General features: G+C 51.5%; 1 protein-coding gene across 13 annotated transcripts; it reads left to right on the forward strand.

The window, feature by feature from the left end:
- Positions 1-806: 806 nt before the first annotated feature.
- On the forward strand, positions 807-27,379 carry PKM (pyruvate kinase M1/2). Of its 13 annotated transcripts, XM_080808761.1 has the most exons (14): positions 992-1,065; positions 6,157-6,328; positions 7,441-7,563; positions 9,654-9,770; positions 11,976-12,157; positions 12,728-12,819; positions 17,389-17,520; positions 17,953-18,139; positions 18,591-18,861; positions 20,411-20,561; positions 20,738-20,890; positions 23,338-23,504; positions 25,871-26,052; positions 26,661-27,379. In XM_080808761.1, exons 3-14 carry the CDS (start codon positions 7,448-7,450, stop codon positions 26,765-26,767), a joined length of 1,857 nt encoding a protein of 618 aa, XP_080664887.1. In that variant the 5' UTR covers positions 992-1,065; positions 6,157-6,328; positions 7,441-7,447; the 3' UTR covers positions 26,768-27,379. The 13 variants fall into 13 exon arrangements, 12 of the variants coding, with proteins under 12 accessions (XP_080664893.1, XP_080664892.1, XP_080664884.1 ...); XM_080808762.1 differs by lacking the exon at positions 9,654-9,770 and having other exon boundaries at positions 991-1,065; XM_080808757.1 differs by lacking the exon at positions 6,157-6,328 and having other exon boundaries at positions 999-1,065.
- The last annotated feature ends 300 nt before the right edge of the window (positions 27,380-27,679 follow it).

Below are 27,679 nucleotides of genomic sequence, written 5' to 3' on the forward strand. Positions count from 1 at the left end.
ATAACTGCTGTAATCAGTGGTTGTTTACCAATCGCTAGGAATTGGAAAATACTTTGGAGAAAAATAAGAAAAGCTCTATCGATATTGATTTAAATACATAAGGTTGAAAACAAAAGTGCCTATTCCTGCAGATTATCGGTTGTAACGTTCTGACATAAATTTCCTGATAGTTCTGCGCTAATATTAATACCTTCTATATTAATACCTTATATTCACTTTCTACTCTCAGGCATGCTCTGCAGGATTCCAGCCCCAACTAAAGTATACACCAGGCCCCAACTTGTCCTTCCTTGTTCTGGCCCTAAGAATAAAAAGAGCTCGCGCTCCCGCTCCATGCACACTCCTCCCTCCATAATTCTTCCCTCGCTCCAATGCTGGAGCCCTTCTGAAGGCGACCTTCAACCACCGCACGAGTCTCCATCTCTCCCCACCTCATCCCGGCTCGGGCTCCCTAACTTCCTGTGCGTCCTAGTTTTCGAGGTGTGTGCCGGGGCGGGCACCCGAAGGGATGGGGAGTCGCGGGACGGGGTTGGGGGAATGCCGCCGGAGATCCATAAATCTGGGCACTGTCCGGTTAGGTCAGGACAGCTGGGGCAGCCTGGGCCGAAGGTCAAGAGAAGAGGCCTCGTCCGGCACTCCTCTGTTGGCAGCAACAGGTGGCCCCGGCGCCTGCCGGACTGGGAGGGAAGTCTCCGAGGCTCCCGGGGCGGGCCTTGCCGCCTAGCCACTTCCCCATTGGACCGCACAGAGCGTCAAGCTGCGATTCTTTGTAATGTGTCCTTCCGCCACGGAATATAGTCCTCCCCAAAAGGGCAACCTGAAGGCGCGTGGCGCACCGCGGCACTTCCTCCTGAAGGTGACTGCGCCCAGCAAGGACGCGGAGGGGCGGGGCCCGGCGAGCCTGGAGCCAGGATTGGGTGCGGGGCGGGGCGGCGGAGGGATTGCGGCGGCCGCAGCTGGGATAACCTTGGGGCTCGGCGGCCGGTTCTCGCACAGCGGAGAGGCGTCGCGAGCTTCTACATCGCTGTACGGTGGCAGTGCAGATCGAGCGGGACCGCGCCGGAGGTGAGCGGGGCAGAGGCCGGGCCATCCGTCCCCACCTGGGCTCCGTGCGCGCAGCCAGGGCGGAATCCCGGCCGCCTGCGTACTGAGGACACCCCCACCCGGTGCGGCGCAGGCTCCCGGGCATCTTGCACCCGGTTGAGGTTGGGAGAGAGGAGAATGGCAGCTCGCGCCTAGGGCCTGCTCTTCAGAGCCCCCAGACCCCCAGCTCCTGTTTCTTCCAAAGACGGCCCTCTCCTGCCGCAGTGCTTACCCCCATTCTCCTCGATCTGCTTCCATCATCGCCTTCTTTTCAGTATTCCCTCCTCATCGGATTCCTTCCTCTCCTCCCTCCACCGCCCACTCCTCTGTGCCTCCTTCCGTGGCCCCTTCATACTATACCATTCCCCCTCCCCATCTTCGCCCTGGCCATTCCCCCCTCATTCTGATGCTTTCCTTGTAACCTCTCCTCGAAATCCGCTCCCGAGCTCCCTTCCCCCGTGCCGCCTCCATTCAGCGTCGTGCTCTTCCCGCGTCCTTGTCCCCCCTCATGCCTACCCCCTTCCCCCATTCATGCTCTGGTTCTGCCCCTCCTCCCTCCATTCTGGTCACGTCCGCTCCTCCGCATCCCTCTCCTCCGCTCTCTGATTCGTTCCTCCCGGGTCTTCGCCCCTCCCCTCCGTCCTGGTCACGTCCGCCTGCACCCCCCGCCTCCCGGGTCACTGCAGCGTGTGGGTCGCGGAGCCCCGAGCCCGGGTCCCGCGCTCGCCGCCGGAATAGCAGTGGTGTGCGGATGGGCAGGGCCGGCTCCCGTGCGGCCAAGGGATGTAGTGGCGGCCCCGAGTGCAACTGGAAGATTACGTAACCCTCGGCCTTTCCGCTGCACGGAGGAAAGGGGGGTTGCTCCTGTGGCGCATTCCTGCTTGAGGCCTCCCCGGATTCGCTGCGCTGGCCCCGAAGGGGTCGCGGGGCTCCCTCCCGCCGCGGCGGGCCTGCAAGTCCCGAGCCCGGGACCCGCCCCGCCCCGCCCTCCGGAGGACCAGTGCAGCTTCACCTCGCTGAATATAGGCTCTGGGATCGCAGACCACGGAGGTCTCAGGTGGGTGGGAGCAGGTTATAGGCAGAATAGAAATATGTCCAGAACTTGGCGCCACGCACCGCGTTCACTCCATAAAATATCTGTGTGCCAAGCTGTTTTGGGGAGGGGGGATGGCTAGAAAGGTCACAGCCCGCAACACTCAACAATGTCATTAGAGAACTAACATAAAAGTTACCAGTGGTAAGTGCTCTGAGGAAGGGACCGCTTCCTGTTGGGTGAGGGAAGGCGGGTGGTGGAGAAAGGCCACACCAGGTGGCATCACACACTGGGTTTGAAGCAGAAGAGTACCTTCCAATGTGAAGGTTGTTTAAAAGTCCGGTCATGGAAAGGTATTTTTTGGCTTTTTATTCGTGTTCTTCAAATCCAGGACATTGATCCTCTCCCGTACATGTGAGTCTGATAGCTAAGGTCAAGGCATGATGGTCAGAAGCATTGGGAAGTGAACAGGCTTTTAGAATGGGCTTTGACTCATTAACATACAGGAATGATGGAGGGAATGCCTCCCCAGGACCTCCGTTTCCCATGTGTGAACTGGGAATAACACTTTTTTCCGGATTGTTAAAAGGATTGGTTACTATACACTTAGCTACAAGTATGTATGTTGAAATACATGTATATCTGTTGAAAACTCTCCGCACTGCCTAATCTCTAGTGAGATATCCAGACTTAATGGCTCCAGATGTGTTCTTTGGTCGCTGAGCACAATTACTTGAACTGTAATGGAGCATGAGGGCTTATCTTCTCCATGCCATCCCCAGACATACTCAAGAGTTAATTTTGGGATTAACTATTTAGTCAGGTTTCTAAATACCAGACATCTCCTGGAAACCAATCCCTTAAGGTATCCTGGTACAGTGTTTACAAAGTAACTAATAATGTTACTTGCAGCTCTCCACTTGATACAGCAGCAAGTTGGTCTCATGAGCATCAGGGCCTGTAGACAAAGAAAGGCAAAGAGGGGCAGAATTTCAGCAGTTGGGTGTTGGGCTGTTAGAGTAGAAACAAACTTGCAACTCCCAAACTCAGATCTGCAAACGCTGTCCCCATCTGCTCCAGGTGGAGTTCAGCTTAGCCAGGTGGTAAGCGTGAGGTTAGGATTGGAGGCAGGGATGGTAGCCTCCTGTTGGCAGGACTGAGGGTGTGGCCACTCCCTGGGCTGCAGAGGATACCCTAGGTCAGGACTCCTGCTCTGTGGCATTATTAGCAAATAATTTACTCTCCCGTTGCCCGAAGATGCTGTTGGGAAATGCACTGGGGCTATCCTGAGGGGAAGGGTATGTAACCCATCACCAGGTGTGGGGTGAGGGGGGTGCCTCTGGGAGGAAGATGACTCAGCCTTTCAACTTATCTGCTTTTGAGAGAATTCTCTTCATTGGGTGAGTGGGAAACTGCACTGTGGTCTTCACAGGTTTAAAAAGTCCCTTCTCTCCATTCAGTGAGTCAAATAGTGAAGCATGCATTTCTCCCAAGTTAAAAATGGTTTCAGTTAAGTGAAAATGGTTGTTGAGGTGCCCCAGCTCTCTCTACTGTCCTAAGAGCTTAGACACGGTGTGGCAGAACCCCATTCCCAGGCCATGTAGTCCACGCACCTGCATTCCTGAGGCTTGTGTTTGGGGGGGGGGGGTCATGGTCATGAATAACAATGACTGAAAAAAATGTCTTTAAACTCCTTTCTGAGTTACTGGACTTGAGTCAAAACAAGTGGACGTGGGTCTCTTCCTGCCTTGGTATAGCTGCTCTCATTTTAAGCACTGCATTAGGAGTAAGTAATTTTAGTGTTAAATTCATAGTTGAACAAAAAGCATTATCAGGTCTCTAATAATTTGCCAGTGACTTGGCAGATTTGGTAGCTGGGACTCCAAACAGTTAGCACCTTGTAGGAGTTGCTTCTGTGCCATGAATGTTGTGACATTCAGCAGGGGGGTGGGGTTCACAGGAGAAGCCATTTTATTTCTTAAAGCTGTGTGTTTCTTAATGTTGAGGCAGTAGAAATGAGGAAATGCCTTACGAGCTAGAAAGTACCAAAAACACAGCTCTTGCATTATCAACTCACACTACCCTGCTTCTAATTTACTTTGCTTCAGCTTGTGTGAAGGCATGTCAGGATGTGTTATTTTGGCCAAGAGCTAAGACTGAGCTCAAGGTAGGGGGAAAATGACTCATTTGACATTTTATTTCTGAATCATTCCAAACGTCCACAGTCAAATCTCAGTTAGCTGGCGCACCGCAAGGGTGAGTCGCCCATGTGAGGATGTTGAGAGATAGAGGTCTCAGAGGAGGGGTACCTGGCTGGCTCAGTTGGTAAAGCATGCAACTCTTGACTGGGGTCGTGAGTTTGGAGATTACTTTTAAAAAAAGTTTTTTAAAGTCCTCTAGGACCGTGAGTCATCACTTTAAACCTCAGTTCTGGGACAGCTAGGAATAGAGCTCAAGGAAGACTATTCTTAATATTAGCCACCCTCAGACTAGATAAATGAATGGTGTGATTGGGGCTTTTGTTAAAGGAGCTGTTTCGGGGGAGGGGGAGGTGAGCCGGGGTGTGGAGGAGATGGTGGTGTGCAACATCTGGTGGGCCTTTCAAGCCTCCTGCCAGGACAGCTCCGGAGGGGAGGTTGGGGGGGGGGGTTGCACCAAGTGGTGTGGTGCCCCGCCCCTGCAGTGGTTTGTGCCTGTCTGCACGTAGGAGGGTGAGCCGGGCTGCAGTTCCTCCGGCGGCCTCTGTGACGGACCTCCCCCACTTCTGTCCGTAGGCAAAGCTTCTGGGGAGCTCTAAGCCTCTCTTTCCTGACGCCAGCAAGCTATGTTTGGAAAGTTAGACAGGGGCCCTGGTGGAGGGTAGATGCCATCACCAGCTATGATAGTGCCAGCTTAGCTGATCCAGTCTGAAAAGTTCTCTGGAAAGGGGCCTGTTCCTTCCAAGCCTTTGAAATCAACCTACAGCTAGTATTTATTGAACTTCAGACAACTGGTATCTTCCGTGTTTGCAGCAATGAGTGCAAAAGGATTACCCAGTCATGGTATAGTAGACAAAACCATGGACAATTTGCAGTAGCCCTGGGAATTTTGATGTAGTTAGAGGTAGGGAAGTAGAGACTTGATAATCTGGTATCCCTCTTTTCTTACTACACTAGAAAGCAGATGACTAAATACCACCTATCAGGAGGGTGAACATTTTAAAGTTCTGACAATATTGAATGTTGGCAGAGGTTTGAGAAGGCCAGAACTGGTCCTGGTTGGTTGTAATTGGACAGAATCACTTTAGAGAGCAATTTGGCAGTATTTAGTAAAATAGAAAATAAACATACGTGTGACTCAGGAATTCCATTACTGGACATATATAGAAGCTTACACTTGCACAAGGAGCCATGTACTAGGAGAGTTGTTACTGTGTTGATTCATAGGGGAAAAATTGATTTAATGGGGGGTGGATGGCCAACCAGTAAGGGAACACATAAATAAATGATGTGGTCGTGCAGTGGGCCAGGATAGCAGTGCACACGAGTTAACTAGGACTACGTACCCACCAGAGGGGTCTCAAGTGTGCTGAAGAAAGCAAGAGGTTTATTTGTACAGTATTCTACTTAGGGCATTTTATTTTATTTTTACTTCGGGCATTTTAGAAAAACAATATTCTAGGGGTCAGTATAGATATAGATAACTTAGATTAGAAGGATACACAATTCCTGACAGTGGTTGCATGTCAAAGTTCGGGATGGGGCTGTGGAAAGGGTTGGAGAGGCCTGGGGATGGAGGGAAAATAAACTCAAAATTGTAATGGTCTTTGTTGGTTTTTTTAAGTCTGAAGGAATGCTGGCTGAATGCTAGTGGTCACCTCTGGGTGGTAGAAATACAGGTGTTAATATTTCTTTTTCTTTTTTTTTTTTCTCTAGTTCAAAGTAAAATAGAAGCAGACCTGTGAAGGTCACTGTAGGAAGACCAGTCAGACAAACTAGGTCATTGTTCTTGGAGAGCTAGCTTGGCCCTTCCTCCCTCATCCCCTCTTCCTCTCCCTCTAGTTGGGATGCAGGGCAGCTCCTCCTGTAAATGCTGGGCGAGACATCCTCACCTTGCAGAGGCTGTCACTGATCCTCGTCGTACCTGACTTCGAAGGGCCCTAAACTACAGGCTCCCTGGTCCCTGCCGTTTCCAGAGTATGAACATCCTGCCTGAAAACACTGCCTCATTATGGTAAGCCTTGTAAGGAGGCATCATAACACAGGACAACAAGAGCTTTCATCCAAACTTCCTCCTTCAGGCTGAAACTAGTTCTCTGCTCTGAGCATCTGTGGTCAAGCAAGGACATCTGAAGGTTCTCTGACTTGGGACTTCTTGCCCTGGAGCTGAGTGGTCCTTTGTGGGGGTGGGACCATTTTGTATCCACTTCTGTGTCCTAGTCACACTCTAGTTTGAAATAGGACCTGAGGTTCCTACTTAACAAAGTTAAAGTCCCTTAGGTTTAGCCCTGAATAAATAAAGGAAGGGAATTTTACCTGAACCTGTGAGTGGGCTCATTTGTTTTATGTAACCAGGTAAGCTAGACTCTGCTGTCTGTTATCAAGCCTGCTGGGGGTAGAAGGGACCACAGCTAAAAATTGATTCTCCTCTATACCCCGCTCCATATGCAAATGCAGGGTAGCATTACTCTAACTGTAGATCGGGACAGACAGCTGTTTGGTGCAGACCTCACTAAGTTCTGTCGGTGACCCAGCACCCATGTTGATCTTCTTGTCATAGATTAGGGCCTGTCTTGGGAATTCTGTTGCTTTCTCATCTCAGAACTCTAGAGAGCAGGCTGGCCCGAACACTTCACTGTTCTAAAGATTAGGGAATTGAAAGGCCTTCCTCGTGCTGGCTTGGAGACTTGGAGGTTGTAGCTAGCATATTGATGACAGAACAAGGAACACATCATGACGGGGTAACTGTGTATGGTGAGGTCGGCATCAGAGCAGTCTGGTTAAAAACTGCCTTAACGCATAGACAGGCTCTGGGCCAGGCTGGTTCACTAGGGCAGAATGATTTGGGCCTTTGTGAAAGAATCAGTGGAGTGAAGCGTGAGTCTTTCCCGGCACAACTTGCCAGCAGTACTGGCTCTGAGAAGCAGCATGTTGTATTTTTTTTATATGATCCCTTCCACTTTGGTTTCTGGAGGGTGGCCAAAGAATTGTGTCTGGCACGGAGGACGCTCTAGTTTTAAAGAACAGAAAGGTGGGACCAGGTACACATGGAGCTGAGGTGTGACTGCGCCTACCCCCTTCTCTAGGTCTACACTAAGGCCTCTCATGGTGTCTCGTTTCTCACAGAGGAGAAATGGCTCTGAGGAAGATTCTACTGCAGGGGCTCAGTCTCAAGAATGAGGTTCCCGTACCTGGGCCCAGCATTTGCCAGCATCAGTGGATTCGCTGGGCCTCCGCTGCTGGCTGGAGGTTGGCTGTGCATGTCTGTGCCTCCCCGGGGAGGAGGATGCAGTAGTGAGACGGACACAGGCTGGGCTGCATGTCCTGGCAGGCTGCTGTCCACACGGCCGGCACGAGGGCGGGGAGCTCTTCCCAGAGGCCCGCCCTGCGAAACCACGGCTTGGGCTGCTGCCCTGGGGCCAGGGGAGAGTCCCACGATGTTTGAGGAAGAACCAGAGTTAGGTGGTTGGCAGGATGGGCACCTGGTGTTCAGGAGGAAGAGGCTTCTGGAACACCCGGGAGACAGGCAGCAGAGTGCTGACCTTTTCAGCAAGGGAGGCCCCAGGGTGCAGCCTGAGTCAGGAGACCATTCAGTCCCTGGGGACGAGACCTGAGTTCTCCGGTTTGGTAGAGGTCTTTCAGGGTCTGTTGAGATCTCGTAGGAGTCAGGACAAGCAAGCTTTTCTTTTTCTTTTTCTTTTCTTTTTTAATTGCTGGTGTGGAAATCCACTCAAACGTCAAATAATTTTTTCATTTGCTATTTTTTGCATTTCGTGGGCTGGGTGGGCAAAAACTCAGAGCTTGCAAAACCTCAGATTTCATTTGAGGTGGTAAAATAGGGTTATTGTTTGTGTGCAATATAATTGTAGCCGCTAATGGCATCTCCTGTCCTTGGAGTCTGCCCTTCTGTACCAGAACATCCTTGTCATAAACATTTTGCTGTGAAGCTTGAGGACAGACTAAACAGGAAAACAAGTTTGCTGGATTTGGGTGTGTAACTAACAGGCTTTTTTTTTTTTTTTTAAGATTTATTTATTTGAAAGATCACAAGTAGGCAGAGAGGCAGGCAGAGAGAGAGAGAGGGAAGAAGGCTCCCCGCCAAGCAGAGAGCCCAATGTGGGGCTCGATCCCGGGACCCTGGGATCATGACCCGAGCTGAAGGCAGAGGCTTTAACCCACTGAGCCACCCAGGCTCCCCACTAACAGGCTTTTGGCGTAGAATTGTCTTGTGGACTATATTAACTTTTTTTTCCCCCTTTGAGGTTCTGAATGGATTGAGGTTGGCCTTCTTAAGCCAGTGGAACGGTCTGGCAATACATTTGTGATCTAGGGCCTGAGATGTGTTATCTCACCTCTGCCACATTTAAACAGAGTATTCCTGAAGTGTGTAGAGTAATGGTTGATTAATGAAACCGGAGGCTTCACTTTTGTTTTAATTCTAACACTTTTACCAGGAAACTTGCAAATACTTCATTTTCAGAAGAGGTATATTTGTGATTTTTTTTTTAAGATTTTTTATTTATTTATTTGACAGACAGATCACAAGTAGGCAGAGAGAATGGGGGAAGCAGGCTCCCTGGTGGGACTTGATTCGGGGACCCTGGAATCATGACCTGAGCTGAAGGCAGAGGCTTTAACCCACTGAGCCACCCAGGCGCCCTGTGATTTTTCTTAATACGAAAGTATTTCATGTCAGTAAATTTATTAGTAAAGGGAAGAAAAAATTTTGCTGTAATCCTACCTTCTGGATGACAAGCTGTTACTATTTGCATAGATGCACTTCCAGTCTTTCATGTATCTTTAATTTAGTATCCCTTCTCTCAAAAACCAGCAGGGACCAGGTTGTTTTTTTGTTTTTTTCTTTTTTTTTTAAGATTTTATTTGTCAGAGCGCACAAGCAGGGGGAGCAGCAGGCAGAGGGGGAAGCAGGCTCCCCACTGAGCAAGGAGCCCAACACAGGACTCGATCCCAGGACCCTGGGATGATGACCTGATCCTAAGGCAGGTGCTTAACTGACTGAGCCACCCGGGCATCCCGTGACCAGGTTCTTAAATAGAATAGTGAAATGTTAGTATAGCACAGACTTAAAGAAAATTTAGAGGGAAGATAATCTGGGTATTTGAGGGGAGATAAGCATCGTAGAGAAGCCAGTAAGAACTTACCTGCAAACATCCGTGACCAGATTCTTGGTATTTCCTTGGGAGTATCTGTGTGTTTTTCTCTAACCTGGCTGAATCTCCAGGTGCAGCTACCACCCAGTTACCTGGTTATTAAGGTAATTTTTCCATTGCCCCAAAGAACTTCAGTTACACTCAGCTTCTACCTTGATCCTTGTACAGCTCTACAGAGCAAACCTTACTCAGCTCCGAGCGGTCTTTGCAAGTGGGGCCAAGGAGGCACCCTGAGCCAAAAAAAGAGCATTATGTCACCGGAAGCCCAAGCCCTGAGAACACAAGGTATGACCCAGTAACCTGTGGCCCCAGCCAGGTCTCTGCAAGGAATCCCTCATGTGTCGGGTCTAGAGGCAGTGGATGATTTTGTTTTGTTTTTTTGTTTTCTTCGGCAGCTGGTGATTTTTAAGAAGATTAGGGTTTAGTTACTCCAGCCCACTCATTCAGATCTTACTTTGTTCATGATAACAGTCCTCAGACTGGATGATGACTCCACTTGGAGGCCACAGTAGGCCTTTGTGTTCCGATTGGCTGGGCGTGCCCCCTGGTGCCATCTCTTCAGTCATGTTCCCTTAACAGCCAGAGGCACCTAAGCCCCACCCTGTGCTCCGAGGGCACTGAGCCCTGGCTACAGTGAGTGCCGGTAAAGGAACCCTGGCTGCTGAGGCAGTCCCTCTAGGAGTTCATTAGTGCTTCAGATGTGGGGAAGGAGAGAAGGGCGGTATCACTTTGATTTTGACCACGAGGCATTGAGATACTCTGAAAGGTCATTCAGCAGACCCTGGAATACTTCCAAGGACTAGGTTCTAAAAGATATGAAACTGAATAGGTCATGGAGGAGAGGACCTTCAGATGTTTTCGATTTGTTGCCCGGTGTGTATTAGGGAGTCAGGAAATGCACACTGAAAGGAACAGTGCATTTGGCATGTGGACTAGTTGGCCAGGATCTTATGTCCCTGTTTTTAAAGTTTTAGCTTTTGTAGCTCAGGACTCGTCATCTGTTTTCAGTAGCTGACAGAAGGTTTGCTCACAGCTGGTCACTGAGCTTCTTGGGCTTTTAATCAGAATTCTTGAAGGTAGCAGAGACGGGTTGAGATGCTTGCTGTACCGGAGCTACCCTGAGAGGCCACAAAGTCAAGGACAGGAAGAGAAAGAGTAAGAGTGATGTATGTGGGGTGCCTTGATTTAGAGCCCTGAGATTTAGGAGGAGCTGGGACAGGGCTGAGGAGGGTCTTGTTCCGGAGCCTGGGCTGAAGCCTTCAGGCTCAAGGGTGTTAGGAGTAGCCCTTCGTCGGAGGAGAGCTCGAGGAAGGGACTGCCTCGTGATGGGGAGTGTCAGGTTTCACACTCACATGCTTACCTGATGGTTCTTCAGACATTGCCTGGAAGCTACTTTAGGTCTTTGTAATCCGCTAACGAACCGGCTGAGTGAGTTTAGCTGTCAGTCAGTAATGAAGAAAGCAAAGGTCGAGACCAGCTGTCAGGATTGTAACCTGGCCTGGTTAATTACCTGAAACAGTCTTTGTGGTGTACTGGGCAGTAGGGGAATTGGGATGGTGTATCAGAAAATAGAAAATCAGTTGGGAAGAGGATTTGGGAAGGCATCTTAATTTCCTCATGCTGTAACCATCCTGTGAAAGTAGCAGTAATGTTTTCAGAACCAGATCAGTGCCATGGGGGTTATCTCTGGTTTTATGCAAATTGCTTTGGAGGTCCTGAAGTCCTGCGGACCAAAGGTAATTGTCGTTTTTAGGTACAGACTTCTGGGGCAAAAGATTCCGCACACAGGGTTTTGGATCATCTTTGCTTCCTGTCCAAGGACTGGTTTTTAGTGACCTGGGACCTGCTCCCCTACCAGACCGAGTTGAGGAATGAATGTAGTGTTCCGGGTTAGTGAAAATCTCGGCTTCCAGAGCTCCAAGGACTGCCTGGATTGTGGTTGTCTCTGCAACGAGGAAGGTCACCTCCAAGTTTGGGGTGGAGATTGTTAAAAACCAGTGTGGATGCCCTGCCCTATAACAGACATTTATAACTTTGGGATAGCTTATCATACAAAAATCTGTATTTGCCAAGGTGCTAAAGGAGGAGTCTGTTTTTATATTACTGGTTATTTCACTAGAAGAGTGGTTACAACTTTCTTTGGAGGCGGTGCCTGTGATTTGGAGGTAGTGGCTGTGAAATGTTACTTTTAGGATTAACTGTCGGTAGATAGTAGCCCATTGTAAGGGAGGTCTGCTTACGGTGGATACTTGGGAAGTACTGCATTGGGTACGAGGTTTTAAATTGTTCTTTGACGTCCCCTCTGCTTGCTCGTGGTCACGGGAACCCTCAGCCTGACTTGAGTGCCCACATGGCCGGAGCGTGGCGGGACTCCCTGTGGCTTGTGCACAAGTGTGCTTGTTAGGTTAATGTGTAAGCAGGAAACAGCCTCCTGCACCAAGGGATGTATTAACCACCTGGCTTCTCAGACTGATCACTCTCCCTCTTCAGCTCCCCTGGATCCAGGACCTCAGCAACCATGTCGAAGCCTCACAGCGACGTCGGCACTGCCTTCATCCAGACCCAGCAGCTGCACGCGGCCATGGCCGACACGTTCTTGGAACACATGTGCCGTCTGGACATCGACTCACCACCCATCACGGCCCGGAACACTGGCATCATCTGTACCATCGGTGAGCAGTCGTGCCCCCCCAAAACAAGGGCTTCATAGGGCCGTGATCTTTTCTTTCCGGAAGAGACGCACGTGGTAAACCTGGGTGCCGAGCGAGATGCTGCACAGGGTCTTGTGGGGACTAGGGTCCTAGGAAGTTGCGGTAAGGAATTTGCGTGCTCTGTGTTTGCTGCTAAAGGCAGAATTTAGATGGTGTTTTCCTTAGCACATCTTCTAGGAACATCTCAGAAATCTAGGGAAGATCTTTTCAACAAGCTCGGTGCAACCAAGATTCTGTGGTTGGAAGACTGGCTAGGCTTTGGGGAGAGTAGAGAGGGTTGGCAGAGTCTCATTTAGGCTTTCCTCGTTAGGTGGGAGCCTGTAGGATTTGATTGGAATAGGAGAAGTATCCCCTTAAATCAAGAAAGTGGACAAAACACAGTAACAACCTTTATATGCTTTTGAAAGAACCTTGAGCGATTTGTAGGAGGAAAATTTAGGGGAAAAGACTATCAAGGGCTCTTCAAACTTAAAAGTGTTATTTCTCCTTTGAGTAATTAACACTTTGGGTTTAAAATTTTTTTTTCACTAGGCCCAGCTTCCCGATCGGTGGAGATGCTGAAGGAGATGATTAAGTCTGGAATGAATGTGGCTCGTCTGAACTTCTCTCATGGAACCCATGAGGTGAGCCTCAGCTGGACAGTTTGGCCCCTGGGGCAGCATGCAGGAAGTTGGGTGCCAGTGCTCTGTTCATTTAGCCACACAGGATCAGGCAAGAAAGCGTCTGGGGTTTGGAGCTAGTGCAGAGATCGTCCTCACTGGCCTGTCCCTGCTGTCCTTCCCCCATCTCCCGCTATCCTACCTGGCCAAGTCTCCTTACATGGCCTTTGGTAATTGGCCATGTTTTCCCACACACCTGTGGTGACAAAGGTATCAGGGTTGCGACGCTGGCTGGCTCAGGCAGAGGAGCATGCAACTCTTGATCTTGGGTGGGGGTTCAGGCCCACGTTGGGTGTAGAGATTGCTGGGAAAATAAAGGAACTTAGAAAAGAGTGGAAGGGTCTTCTGGAGAACCCCATGTAAGCTATTAGGTACCGTGGCCACAGTGCTTGCACCACCTACCCCTGGGTCTCTGTAACAGTTCCTGTTGCAGAGGTGAACCAAAAGGCCACCCTGCAGACAGATTTCTGGCCTAGTTTAGATCCAGGATAACTGAGCAGGTTCAGGAGAGGGGTTTCTACCACTGCGAGTTAAGTGGTAAGTCTCCGCAACGACACTCCAGCACAGAATACCCTGTTTGCTTGGTGCTGTGTGGCTGGCCTGTCTCTTCCCAGGGGTTCCCAGGTGCATTGAAATGAAGTCCACAGTGCTTCCCCGGCAGCTCGGGAGGAGTGTGTCTGTGCTGAGGCTGTGTAGGAGCTGACTTGCCCTGTGGGCGGAGGACTTGCCCAGGGACCAGGTGGCAACTCCTGGGACATGCTCTGTCCCCACTCCTGTTCCCAAACTCATATTGAGGGAGGAGTGGAGGTTCCCTGAGGGACGGTTCCTTTTAAAACCCATCGGGCTGCATCATAAGCCATGGGATTTCATACTGTTACTGGTACAGAAGAAATGGATGAGCATGACTTCCCCTCTCTTGACTTCTGATACTTCCTGTTCGGAATAAAGAAAATGCTACCCTGTAAAGACAAGTGGTGAGGGGTTGCCCTGTGGCATTTGGAAACTGGTGTTCAGTTTAGACTAAAAATAAAGCCTCAGGAAGTACAGTCCAAGAAGTGAATTTCTCCTTCTGGAAATGTGAGACTCATGGGTTCCCTAACCTGGTGTTTCATAAACAGCCTATGGCCTGGCAGGCGTCCGGCCTCCAAATGTCATGAGGGCCTGACCAAGTTTAGAGGAGCTGTGCTCAGCCAGTGCTTCAGGCACCTTAAGACATGTCCGTGCTGACATTCTGTAATTTTCCAAAGTCGGGGTCCTTGGCAGGAGTCACCAGGAATTTTTGCAAGTGTTAGCTTAGCCCAAAGAGAGAGCTAAAGATACCATTGGGGACTGGTTCACCATTGATCCCTGCTGCTGTACCGTGCCAGGGTCTCCTGTGTGCAGCAGAAGCAGCAGAAATAGATTTTAAGATGTTGACCTTTAACTAGGCTTGATGGCCTCTTCCATCCAATCCAGTAAATTAACACCGCCAGAGCTCCAAAACGGCAAGGCCATGGCGTGTCTGCTGCACTTGCCCAAGGGGGGCTGGCCCAGGGATTTGGGTGTGTGTTTGTCTGTTTATTTTCCCCTTTTAGTCTTTATTTATTTTATATATTTGTTTTATTTATTTTATATATTTTTATTTATATAAATATATATTTTATCTACTATAAATATATATTTATATATATTCTATATATTTTTTATTAACATAGAGTGTATTGATTTGGGTGTTTTTAGACTACAGGAGGCGTTTGGAGATAATAATCTCTGCTTTAGTTCTTATTCCCAGAATTGAATTGGGATTTAAAAAACACACACACACCCAGGTCCCTGTTGCGGGTGTGAGGTTTTTGAGGATGCAGTTGTCTCTGGGATCAGGGCTTTGGAAACTCCTCTGAAATCGTTCTCATATTGCATCATGTAGCGTAAACAGTTTGACCGCATGTCGGGGCTCTTCATAGGATCCTTGGACTAGCGGCTGCACCAGGCTTTCCCAGCTCTTGACAATTTTTAAATACCTTCTAAACAGCATTGAAGTTGTTTGCTCTCCCTGACTCTGTCAGAGGCACATCTACTGTCTGCATCTGATGTCTCCTGCCGGCTTTGCCCGCTGTGGTATCCCTAGTCCTGTCTGCCAGTTCAGATGCGCATGATGTGTTCTTCCTGAACGTGTGGTCCCAGAGATACTGACTTTGAGACAACCTAGATTTAGAACTTTCCACAAGAACAGTATTGATTGGTGGACTTCCTTACCACTTGGTCGCATCCAGTGGAACCACGCCATATTGGGAGACTGTAGCACCAGTACACCTTCCGGAAATGTACCCAGAGATGCCAGGATAGAGGATTTGAGTAGTGTAAGACCTAATATTCTCATCGATATGTGTATAGTAGATGACTTTATGGCCTCCAAGAACAAAAACACATGCTTATGATTATACAGTTTATTAGGCCATCAAAACCCCTCAAGTTCCATAAAATGAAAATTATAGACTCACTCATATTCTCAGGCATATGTATTTTTTTTTAATGGAAATTTTAAGTCTAACAGTAATCAAGAAAACTTACAGGGGCATGGGTACCCAGGCGGCTCAGTCGGTTAAGCATCTGGCTCTTGATTCTGGCTCTGGTCATGATCTCAGGGTCCTGCTGAGTGTAGAATCTGCTTAGGATTCTCTCTCTCCCTTCGCCTCTGTCCCTCATGCCCCAAAAAAAGAAAAAGGAAAAAAGAAAACTTACAGTCTTAAATGTATTTAGCAGAAAGCAAAAGTCTTAATGAAAGTAAACGAAATAAATACTTACCTCAGATACTAGGAACCAAATAATCTAAAAGGGATGAGGGAAAAACATAACTTGATGAAATAGAAAATTAAGTTTGACAAACCAGAAAACCCCTGTAAAACAGAAACTTCCAGGAAAGCCTGGTCAAGAATGAGGAGGCACAAGATAAAAAGAGTCAGAAAAGGGAGTATTTTCCATACATCCAAAGAGTATTTAAAAGTCATAAAAAGACTTCTACTTTAATTTCTAGAAGTTGAGATGAAGTTGACTATCTTCTAAAAAAAGGTAATGTCCAAGAAGTCGAAAGTATAAATAGATTAACAGCCTGAAGAAATTGAAAAGGTGACTGTAGGCTCGAGCTCTGTTCAGACCACCTGGCCTTGAGGACTTGGATGGATGGCTTCCATCTCCCCTTGAAGGAGGTTACATCCTTTGTCATGCCGCTTCAGAGCCGCAGGTATAGATGTCTTTCAAGTATGTTCTTTGAAGCCAACATACCCTGAGAGTAAGATGAGGCAGAGACAGTAGCCCAACCAGGCAGGTTAGGAGGCAGGCCCTGTCTCCCTTAGAGAGAAGCAGACAGCAAAGGTAAAATTCAGCAGCCGTCTAATGAGAATTTTCCTGCCCTATGCCCACGTAAATTTTATTCAAGAACACGAAGTCCACACTGGGATGCAACTGAGTGGCCAGTAGGAGATGATGGTGACACTAAGGGCTCACATCTGTTCTAAGGACTTCCATCATCTCTGAGGAAAGGGCATTTGACAACATGAAACACCGATTCCTTCAAGAAAAAAAATTATCTCTATGTTTTATTCTATGCTGTTCCTATTGTGAGCCAGCAACAGACATATTTGTAACTGAGTATGGACCTCTGCCCCCAGAAAACAAGCCAGCAGTCTTCATTAGAGACTATAATTAGAAGGAAGATTCTCAGACCCAAGCTTCACGCAGCACCATCCTTGGAGCTTGGACTCTGGTTCCAGCTCCCCTCCAGCTGCCTCGCAGGTGCTGGTCTCCTGGACCGGCTGAAGAACAAGGCTTATAGGGTGCCAACCTCCGTGCCTCTGATCAGCAGTGTCCTGTTGGCTCCCCGAAGAACTTTTGACGTCTTGGCTTTGAGTCCCTTTTTCAGTCAGATCGTAGTGGCAACTGAGAAAAGAGCAACGACTTAGGAAAAAGGTGGAGGTCAGGGCTGTTGGTTTGGAGTCTCCCTGGGCCACTCCAGAATGTGATTGTGAAAACCAGGTCTGCGGGACCTTAGCAATGGCTTGTTTAGCTTGGGCCATTGTGAGCTTAAGTAAATAACTCTGGAGTTTGAATTGTCATTGGGATCAATAGAGGAAAAGCTCAGAATTGCCAAATCTATCAGAGTCTGACCCTGATTGCCAGACCAGTGTGACCCACACCCAGGGGCAAGGTCTCTACTCCAGTAGTCCGCTGTATTTGCCGAGGGAGTGTAATGGGTTCCAGGGAACATAAGGAGGACGAGCTTCTTTCATGCTGAGCCGTGTTGATGCCATCCCTGTAGTGGGTTTTGGTGGCAGCATTCTGAAGTTCCTAAGATTGGCTCTTGAGTGAGTGCTGTGGAAGAAGGGTGTGGAAGCCTGGGAGACTGACACGAGCAGGTAGAGGGGGAATGGCTGAGCCTGACGCGAGACGCGGAAAGTGGTCTAGAACATCACGGGCCTTTCCTGAGTGATCCTTCTCAGCTCCAGCGCTGGGTCCTCGTGTGGGAGCACCCGTTTCAGGTTCCTTCTTTCCCCCTAGTACCACGCAGAGACCATCAAGAACGTGCGCGCAGCCACAGAAAGCTTTGCTTCTGACCCCATTCTCTACCGGCCGGTTGCCGTAGCCCTGGACACCAAGGGACCCGAGATCCGAACGGGGCTCATCAAGGGCGTGAGTATCGTGGGGAGCAGCGAGAGGGAGGGCGCAGGAGGGCGCGGGCTCCAGAGAGCCAGCCTCTGCAGTCTGCCCAGCTCGGGCGTTCCTCGAGGTCAGATCTAGACGGGGGAGTCCTGTTCATCAGCCTGTCAAAAAGGCTGATTTGGCGTATTTGGCTTAACACATGATAGAGAGACGCACTTTTTACTCTAAAAACCTGTTTCCAAGTCTCTCTCCTTCACACCCCTCCCCCACATCGATTACATAGCGGGACTAAAACATTGTAGGTTTTCCTTAAGGTAACTTCCTTGAGGTAAGATGGAGAATACGATCAGTGATTCCCAGATCCAGAAGCTTTTTCTTGTCACTTCTGGCGGAGATGCGAGCATGGTTCCCTGGGGGGGAAGAGCTTTTCTGTGGGCTGGCAGCTTACTCTCTGGTCTGTAGAGCGGCACTGCGGAGGTGGAGCTGAAGAAAGGGGCCACGCTCAAGATCACCCTGGACAATGCCTACATGGAAAAGTGCGACGAGAACATTCTGTGGCTGGACTACAAGAACATCTGCAAAGTGGTGGAAGTGGGCAGCAAGATCTACGTGGACGACGGGCTTATCTCTCTGCAGGTGAAACAGAAAGGTAGGTACAGGAGGCGGCACCTCATGCTCTGGAACCATCTTTAAACTTCCCCTGACCCAAGGATGGTGGGAAGTTTGGCTGACAGCAAGGTGCGCTCTGTTTGTTCTCAGGAATTCCTTTTATAATTCCTTGTGCTTTAAAACAGACTTCAGTCCAACTTTATTGCCCGCTCGGGGAGCATCTGAAATTTTTACCCATCCTCACTGGTTCTGCTTTTCTGCTTTCCTCCCTGGGAATGACAGCTAATATTTAAGAGTCAGGTACTATGCTAAGCATTTTACGTGGTAACTCATTTAAATTTTAAAACAACCTCCTGAGCAGTTATTATCCCAACTTGACAGGTGGGGAAACAGGCACAGACAGGTTAGTCAACTTGGCCAAGATTATACAGGTAGTGAGTTGGGATCTGAATTCTGAACATACCCCCCCCCCCATCACCAATTCCGTGCAGGTGCTGACTTCCTGGTGACTGAGGTGGAGAACGGTGGCTCCTTGGGGAGCAAGAAGGGTGTGAACCTCCCTGGGGCCGCTGTGGACCTGCCTGCTGTGTCGGAAAAGGACATCCAGGATCTGAAATTTGGGGTAGAGCAGGATGTAGATATGGTGTTCGCATCTTTCATCCGCAAGGCATCTGACGTCCATGAAGTCAGGAAGGTCCTGGGAGAGAAAGGGAAGAACATCAAGATAATCAGCAAAATTGAGAATCACGAGGGAGTTCGGAGGTAAGTGCCCCTCTCTGTCCCCTGCCTCCCTCAGCCCCAGCCTCGCTTTGCAAAAAGCAGACGGTATCCCATGAATACCCAGGTCCCAGACCTGGCAACCTGCCCATCTGAATACAGACTCTCTAGCAGAGGCCAGACCTACTCAGTCCAAACACCTGAAGAAGGGGAGCAGATGGCTGTTGGTATTCGTATTTATTTATTTACTTGGTTTTATTTTTGTTTTTAAAGTTTGTTTAAATAATCTCTACACCCTATGTGGGGCTCGAACCCGCAACCCTGAGATCAAGAGTTGCACGTTCTTCTGACTTAGCCAGCCAGGGGCTCCAAGCCATTGGTATTAAGGGAAAAACAAGGTATATATCTTCACAGGTGATTGTCATGCCAGTGCTCCCTAGTGGTGGTTGACATTGTTCCATAGACTCGGGGACCAGTGTTGGAGGGGGACGGGGTCCTTGCTCACAGGGTTAGAGGCCATCATGCTGTCCTGATCAGAAGCGCTGCTTTGCTGGAATAAAGGGACCTTCCCCCCATCCTCCGCCTCTGCCACCATTTTTGCCAATGGCAGGAAGATGGCAGGCTCTTACGAAGGGGCTCTTTTTTGGCCCCTCACCTGGGAGATCTGTGGAAGCTCCCGGTGTCCTTGTCTTCACTTAGAAAGCAGCTGGCCTGATGCCTGGGCTGGCTCTGGCATGTCATCTGCTTCCTGGAGGAAAGCGTGTGCCTCCTCCGGTGTGCCTCCTCCGGTGTGCCTGGGCCCAGCTCCACATCACCACCTCCCCAGTATCCCCAGGTAGAGCCAGGGAGTACACCAGCTTGGTGACATCTGTTCCTCTTGGGCTCCCTACTAGGAATATAAGTCAGCACAGCTAAAACCCTAGATCTGCTTGTGTGGATTAGGTGTGTACTTGGGGAGGGCGAGAGGAGTGGCCCTACCCACTGTTTGACCTTGCCGTGCTTAGCTCTGTGTAGATGTCCTTTGTACCAGGCAACACAGAGTCCTCTTTCTGCCGTCCTGATAAACTGTGGGTTATGCTAGCTGACCTTGGCCACAGGCCAGGCAAAGCCACACATCCTCTTGCTTCAGCAGAGGGGAGGGGGCTGCCTCAAGGAGCAGCCCTCAAGTATCCTTGGCTGGAAGGCCACAGACCTTTGTGTCAGGAGTATTCAGCTGGCCTCGTGTTCTTTCTGCCTGGGAAGTGCTGGCTGGAGTGCCGGTGGTAGAGAGATGCCCTTAGAGGGGCCTCAGGAGATGCAGGTGGAAAGGAAACAAACCCACGGAGCTTTGGAAGAAACCTTGTCCTCTCCCCGGCCCCTTCGGTGGTGTTCCCATACTAGTGCTAAAGACTGTTAGCAAGCAGAACTGTTAGACTGCCTTGGGAGACAAAGGTAGCTGGGACACTCTGTCACCTCTGCACACCCAGGGTGAGGTCATGACGGCTTTCCCGGTGAAGGACTGCTGAGTCCGAGAATGTAGGAGAACCTCCGGAGCCTCACTGTACTTGTGGCCTTGTTCCATAGAGCCTCTCTCCCTTCCTACCCCGTCTGGCAGGTTTGATGAGATCCTGGAAGCCAGCGATGGCATCATGGTGGCTCGTGGTGATCTAGGCATTGAGATTCCTGCAGAGAAGGTCTTCCTTGCTCAGAAGATGATGATCGGGCGGTGCAACCGAGCCGGGAAGCCCGTCATCTGTGCGACGCAGGCATGTGCCTCTCTTCATGCTCACGCTTGCAGGGGGCGTGGGGTGGTGGTGCGTGGTCTCTTCCCAGGATCCCGCCCCCCACCTCTCAAACACACGCACACCAGGGAGTCAGTGTGTGGTCCTTCCTCTCTGAAGGCCGCCCCGGCCTCATCTCACTGTGCTCTGTGTCCTCCCAGATGCTGGAGAGCATGATCAAGAAGCCCCGTCCCACCCGGGCTGAGGGCAGTGATGTGGCCAATGCGGTCTTGGATGGAGCCGACTGCATCATGCTGTCTGGAGAGACAGCCAAAGGGGACTACCCACTCGAGGCAGTGCGCATGCAGCACCTGGTGAGTTCTCTGGGCCAGGCTGGGGCGGAGGCGAGCTCCTGTACAGAGCGACACCCTTTAGGCTTCTGTGCCCACAACCTTTTGTGATCCTCTGAGTCACAACAGGAGTGAGGAGGTGTGTGCTGGGGGAGAGGGGTGTCTTGGTTTTTTTTTCTTCTGCCTTCCCTGCCCACACGCCCTCTCCTGTTCCCTCCTGTTTTGGAGGCGTCCTCCTCCTCCATCTGTCCTAACACAGTTCACTTCCGGCATCAAGGCTGTGAATCTGCCCCTTTCTCTGGACAGCCCAGAGGACCCAGGTGCCTCTGTCCTGCTCTGGGAAAAGCCCAGGGCTCCTCCCAGCCCACCTGTCTGGCTTCCATTTGGGTCCCCACCTGTCCCACATTAGGTGCCTCCGCCGGGGGCCCCGGCGGAGGCTGTTGGGTACACTGAGCTGGCGTGCAGGTGACAGAGCTGGCCTTGCATGCATGGCGCCAGCAGCGGGGCCCGCTTTGCTGAGCTGCTGCACTCGCCTCAGGCTTGAAGGTGGGGTTTGACGACTGACAGCAAGTCCACAAGTTGATACAGGTGGAAAGAGACCGAGCCTGCTGGTCCTGGTGTGAGAGCATCCAGAAGGGCCCTTTCCCCCCCAGGCAGCTAGCTCTCAAGGCGCTTCAGCTTGGCCACGTCCCACTGCCTGGCTCCTTCTCAGCTCCCCAGCCCTGTCTGGTCCTGCTGTAGATGCAGTGAAGTGTTAACCTAGGGTTCAGTTACCAGGGCACCTGAGGCCTGGGAGACAGCGCTGCAAATTCACTTTCTTACAATGGTCCAATGTCAGTGCTTACAACGTGAGCTCAGCAAACTCGCCTCAGATCCTGAAGTGGTTTTTCTTTGACCTTCCTGTTCCTTTCCCCATCAGCAAAGGATCCCCGTGCCCTTGGTGTGATGCCCGTCTCCTGCAGTCCCCCAGATAGAAATACCCCCTTCCCCCCAAAAAGATCTCTTCCTTTCTTCCTTCACTCTGTGTGTCCGGTTACTAGGTTGTAGATTGATGTAATCTTCATATTCCCTGCGTGATAGATGTCACCCCAGCTCATAGAGGAGGATTATGTGATGATATAGCCTCAGTTTGAACCCAGATCTGCTGGCTTCAGAGCCAGTGTTCTCCAGTAACAGAGGGCTTTGTCTAGCTGGAGATGAGGTTGGGTCTCCAGCAGGGACCTGTACTGGGCTCAGAGACCAAGAGTCACGCTCTGGCCTCTGAGCTCCTGTTGTTTTTCCATATCCCAGTCTTTCCTCTGAACAGACACTTTAGAACCAAGGGCTTGGATGGCCCTGCTCAGAAGATAAGTGATGGGCTCTGGGCTAGGCGGTGCAGGCCTCTCCTTTCCACACCCCCAGTTAACACTGGCCGAGAGCTTCTCTTAACCATCCACTGCTTTCTCTTGTATCTGAGGCCATTAACCACCCATAACTAAGGGCTAGTAATCTCAGGTATGGTTCTGTTTCCTGTTCACGTCTCCTGTCCTTTGGACTGCATGCCGTCCCTTCTTAGAGGAAGAAAACCTTTAATCTAGTAAATGCTGCCACGTACCTGCTTCTATTGTCAAGTTAATGAGATGTTCTTACTGATTCCCCCCCACACCCCTCATTTTCTAAGATGCTGGTGATTGCGTTACAGTCCTCTGAAGCTTACATTGTCTTTCCGATCCTTGAGCTCTCTGAGCAGGTGGTCTGTGAATAACTGAATGGCTTTCTCATGACTGTGATAATCCTTAAATTTTAATCCAGTGTCCTGTTGCACTCACCTGTGTGCTTCCACAGGCATCTGTCCCTTCACATGGCTGTTCCGCGTGCCCCTCACCAATCTGCCATTTTCCCCATCTTTGTGCTTGGACCACGGTGAAGCTGCGTGGCTTTGGCTCCATCTGACCCCAGCTCTCCGGCGCTACTCAGCGCGTTCCCACGACCGGCCACTGGAAGGGCTCGAAGCAGCCCCGTGCCTGGAAGCCAGGCGCCCAGCCCTGCGGTAACCAGACAGCCATGTGAGGAGGGAGGGCCTGTTCCTTCCTGTGAGCTGTGTCATGAGGCAGCATGGTCAGGTCCTGCCAGGGAGTGGCGTGGGCCCAGCCTGGGCATGTTTCTGTGCCAGGTGCATGAGCTTGCCGCCATGTTGTGTCCCTGTGCCCCTGCCCCCAATCCAAAACCCCTTCCCAGAGGGAAGAACCAATTTTCCCTCTGTGGGAGGGCAGCAGCGATCAGTCGGATGCTGGTAATTCTCCACCCATCCCTGAGCCTGGGACTTCCATCATGCTGCCTCTTTGCATCTGCATGAAGGACAGATTGAGCCAATTAACCTAAGTTCACCCTCCTCTGATTAATTCCCCATTCTGTCTTTCCGTGTGTTGTCTCTCGTTTTCTCCCTCCTCCTTCCCTCTTCTTGCCTCTCCTCCCCCCTCTAAACCTTACAGATAGCTCGTGAGGCTGAGGCAGCCATGTTCCACCGCAAGCTGTTTGAAGAACTTGTGCGAGGCTCGAGCCACTCCACAGACCTCATGGAAGCCATGGCCATGGGCAGCGTGGAGGCTTCTTATAAGTGTTTAGCAGCAGCTTTGATAGTTCTGACGGAGTCTGGCAGGTAGGGCCCCAAGGGCAGGTAACTCCGCAGGATAACCAGCCTCTTGCTCCAGCTGATGTAGAAGACCGCTAGGGCCCTGCCGCTGGGGCCTGGGCTCCGGTCCTCTTCTCTGCAGGAAGCCAGCCAGGGAGGTCAGGGCAGGGCAGGACCAAAAGGGCCCTCAGCTCGGTAGGCGCAGTGGACGGCACAGGCCGCTGGTGAGGGACTCGCTCCTGTGAGCCTTGGTCTTGCTCAGCTCGGCCCCTCCACTGGTTGGCCTCCTCTTGGCCTCAGACGCAGGGCCACGTTCCTCACCAGCTGTCTGTGCGGCTCTTCCCCTCCCTCTCCCGTGTGACGCAGCTCTGACAAAGCTCTGTCCCCCTCTTGTCCCTCTGGACGGATATTGCTCCCCTAGATTGCCCGTGAGGCAGAGGCCGCCATCTACCACTTGCAATTATTTGAGGAACTCCGCCGCCTAGCGCCCATTACCAGCGACCCCACAGAAGCCGCCGCCGTGGGCGCCGTGGAGGCCTCCTTCAAGTGCTGCAGTGGGGCCATAATCGTCCTCACCAAGTCCGGCAGGTAGGAGGTGGCAGCAGCTCCCAGGGGATGCCCTGCTCCGGGGCACCTTCCGTGGGCGTCCTGAGAGCAGTGCATTGAACGGGGCTCAGAGGGCCCTGAGCCCAGGTAAGACCCCTCGGCCTGCCACCTGAGCCCGAAGGACTCCAGGCAGCACTCCCCAGTGGTGGTGGAGCATTTGCATCCAAAGCGAGTTTACAGCCTCGAGATAAACCAGAGACTTAGTCACAGAACTACATACAGATAGACTGACTACAATGCTTATTCGATCACTTACAAGCCAATCTTTTAAAAAAGTAAAAGGTGGCCAGTTTTGTTCCTTTCAGCTACCATGTGCTCTTTAAAAGTTCTGTTTGGAAAATTTGTGCTGTTCACCGACCTGCTGTTTGGTTGGTGCATCTGTCCCTGTCTGTCTTTGGGCCCCAAAGGCAAGTGGGTTCAGGACCAGGAAAGGTCACCACATTGTCTCGCTGGCACTCTGGTGCTGTGCCACTAAGCAGAGGCCTGTGCTTGGCCTTGGACCTGGGATCTCTTCTTGTCCGGTCATGGAGTTAGCCTCTGTCACTGCCCCTGTCTGGGAGTGTGCTCCTCATCCCTGCCCCCAGTGCCACGAGGGACTCCTAGAAGGGAGGGGTGGAGGGGGGCAGGCTGGCTGCCGCGATGCTCCAGGGTTGCTGTGCGCCAAGGAGCGGCAGGTGGGGCAGCCTGTAGAACCAGGGCATGAGGTCTATGCACATTCCCTCAGCAGAGGGCTCGGGATAAACAGCTCCCGCCATCAGGGCTGACCTTTGTGGAAAGGTCCAGCCTTTGCTGGTCGGCTATTTTTAGCTCCAGTCTTCTGGGATTTCACTCTCACAAGTCCCGACTTCAGCAGTTGCTTTCCTCTGAAAGCCTTGTATGGGGCCAGGCCTTTAGAGGGGCAGTCTCTGCTCTGCCATGGCTTAAGTTTCCCTGACACCTGTTGAGTGTCCTTAGAGCTTGCCTTCTGAGGCCCAGGGCCTCCTGCAAGCAAGTCTCCCCAACTCCCAAGACACATTTACAACCACGAGGGTAGTGTCTGTGTGCAAGGAAGCATCTGGCACTGGGGCTCCAAGGGGCCCCCGACCCTCCAGAGAAGCCTTCACAGGCAGAGAGCCTCCCACACTAACCTTCCCATCTCCCGGTCTTGCCTCCTGGGTAACCCCCAGATTTCGAAGCCTTGCTCAGAAATCCTCAGGTTTGGCTCTTGAGCCTGGTTGCTGGGACTGCTTCAGGGCTGGGGCGGCCGTGTGGGCAGGGGAGCAGGCACAGCAGGAGAGAAGGCTTACACTGTGCTTTCCCAGGGGGACTGGTGGGCTCCACCCTGTTCCTCGAGGATGTCAGGAGTCAGGTGCTATTCACATGCTGCTTGGCTTGTAGCTGTTGCTGGCAGCAAGAGGAGTGGGTGCTGGTGAGGTTGGGCAGGGCTGTATCTGCCAGGGTGGAAAAGTTCAGAGGAGGGGTTTCTGCCAACTACAGGCCATGTCGGGTGAATGGGTGAGACTGTGCATGCTGGGCTGGTATGATCCTGGGGCCCTGGGCTGTACGAAGGGGAGGAAGGCAGGTGGGTAGCATAGCATAGGAAGAAGGGTCGTATTCTATTCCTTGGAAGGCAGAGGATGACGGGCTGCCCTGGCCGCGGAAGCACATGCTAAAATGGCCGGGGTCTTATGCTGGCAGAGTGAGTTGGATTAGTGGGTGAGCTGGTGCTGAAGGCCCTGTGGGGCATCCCGGGTGGCTCTGGAACACCATTTAATGGTCTCTTCTGTGGGTCCATCATCCCATTTCAGGTCTGCTCACCAGGTGGCTAGATACCGCCCCCGTGCCCCCATCATTGCTGTGACCCGGAATCACCAGACTGCTCGCCAGGCGCACCTGTACCGTGGCATCTTCCCTGTGGTGTGTAAGGACCCGGTGCAGGAGGCCTGGGCTGAAGACGTGGACCTTCGGGTGAACTTGGCCATGAATGTTGGTGCGTGGCTGGGAGCAAGGGCTAGAGCCCGGAGGGGTGGGGGGAGGGTGCTTGAGCACTGATATCCCTAGAATCCTCACTCTCTTCCCTGGGAGTCTTCGCTGAATCCTCCTTCCCATTCCCTGAAGTTCTGGGCTGAGCTGCCATCTTCCTCTCCTCTCTCTTTTCCAGTCTGGGGGGGCCCCAAACAAAAAAGATCCTGGGTAGTCAGGGGTGTCTGTTCTTGGGCATTTTGCTCATTACTGAGGGTTAAAAAAAAAAAAAAGAGCCACGGCTTCTACACCATGGGGTGTCATACACACAGATTATGTACTCATGGCCTTTGTCCCTGATAAAAGGAGGTGTCAGTGGATGTGAGAGGAAGCACTCCACCCTCTAGAGTGTAAAATGAATGATGTCCAAAGGTCCCTGGCAACCCTGCCATTCCATTGATAAGGAAGTATCTCAGCCTCCCTCATCTGCTTTGCCTGGGCTGGGAGGCTCGCGCCACCTTGTGGTGGAAGGAAGTAACGGTCCGCAGTCCTGCTTGCACCTCCCGCGTTGGAGCAGTCAGCTAGGTGCATACCTGCCTGGCTTGGCTTTCACTCACCAACCTTTCTTCTCTTCAGGCAAAGCCCGAGGCTTCTTCAAGAAGGGCGATGTGGTCATTGTGCTGACTGGGTGGCGCCCTGGCTCCGGCTTCACCAACACCATGCGTGTCGTCCCTGTGCCGTGATGGGCCCCAGAGCCCCTCCTCCAGCCCCTGTCCCATCCCCTTCCCCCACCCCATCCATTAGGCCAGCAATGCTTGTAGTGCTCACTTGGGGGCTGTCAACGTGGCACTGGTGGGCTGGGATGCCAGGGAAGCTGAATGCCACTGTAAAACATGACTGTTTTTTAGGACCCTGTTGGGGTGAGGTGACCCAAAGCTGGGTTGCACATCGTGTGACCTCACCCAAGCAAGGGACGAAGGAAGGGTGCAGGACTGGAAGCCCTGGAGCTTAACACGGAGGGCAACAGCTCCTGCTTCTCCTTTGCGTACTCCATTCTGTTCCTGTAGAAAACATGCTCAGAGAACTCCCAGTCCTGGCCTGGGGTCAAGAGACCGCCAGCAAGAGTAGCAGCATAGGGCAGTGGTTCCAGTTTAAGGAGACTGGCTCCGGCCCTTACTTGCTTCTCCACCCCCCTCAGTCTCCCCCACTCCCCCCTTGTGCGTTGTGCACGTCTGTTCCTACACTCAGCTGTCGCTGCAGGCACACTCCAGCCTCCATTTTCCCCACTACTGCAGCCGCCTCCAGGCCCGTTGCTATAGAGCCTACCTGTGTGTCAATAAACAACAGCTGAAGCACCCGGTTCCTCTCTTTTCTGATGGGGGTGGGGTGAGGGGTGAAACCCACCCTCCGAGTAGAGCGAAAACGGCAAGAACCTTGCACCTCCTGGTGGTCACTTCTGTGTGGCGACCCAGGCCACCTGCCCTCCTGTCCTCTATGGGGTACAGAGGTGCTGGGAAAACAGGAGGAGATGACTGTCTAGAGATACGTACCCCTTCAGCACCCGGAGGAGGTGGTAGCTGGGTCTGTGAGCCTCAGCTGGGACATCTTACTGGCTTATTTGGACCAAAGAGGAGAGGGCAGCGACAAGGCCCCTC

This window comes from Martes martes (assembly GCF_963455335.1).
Source record: "Martes martes genome assembly, chromosome: 7".
In the NCBI taxonomy this organism is placed as follows: Eukaryota; Metazoa; Chordata; class Mammalia; order Carnivora; family Mustelidae; genus Martes; species Martes martes.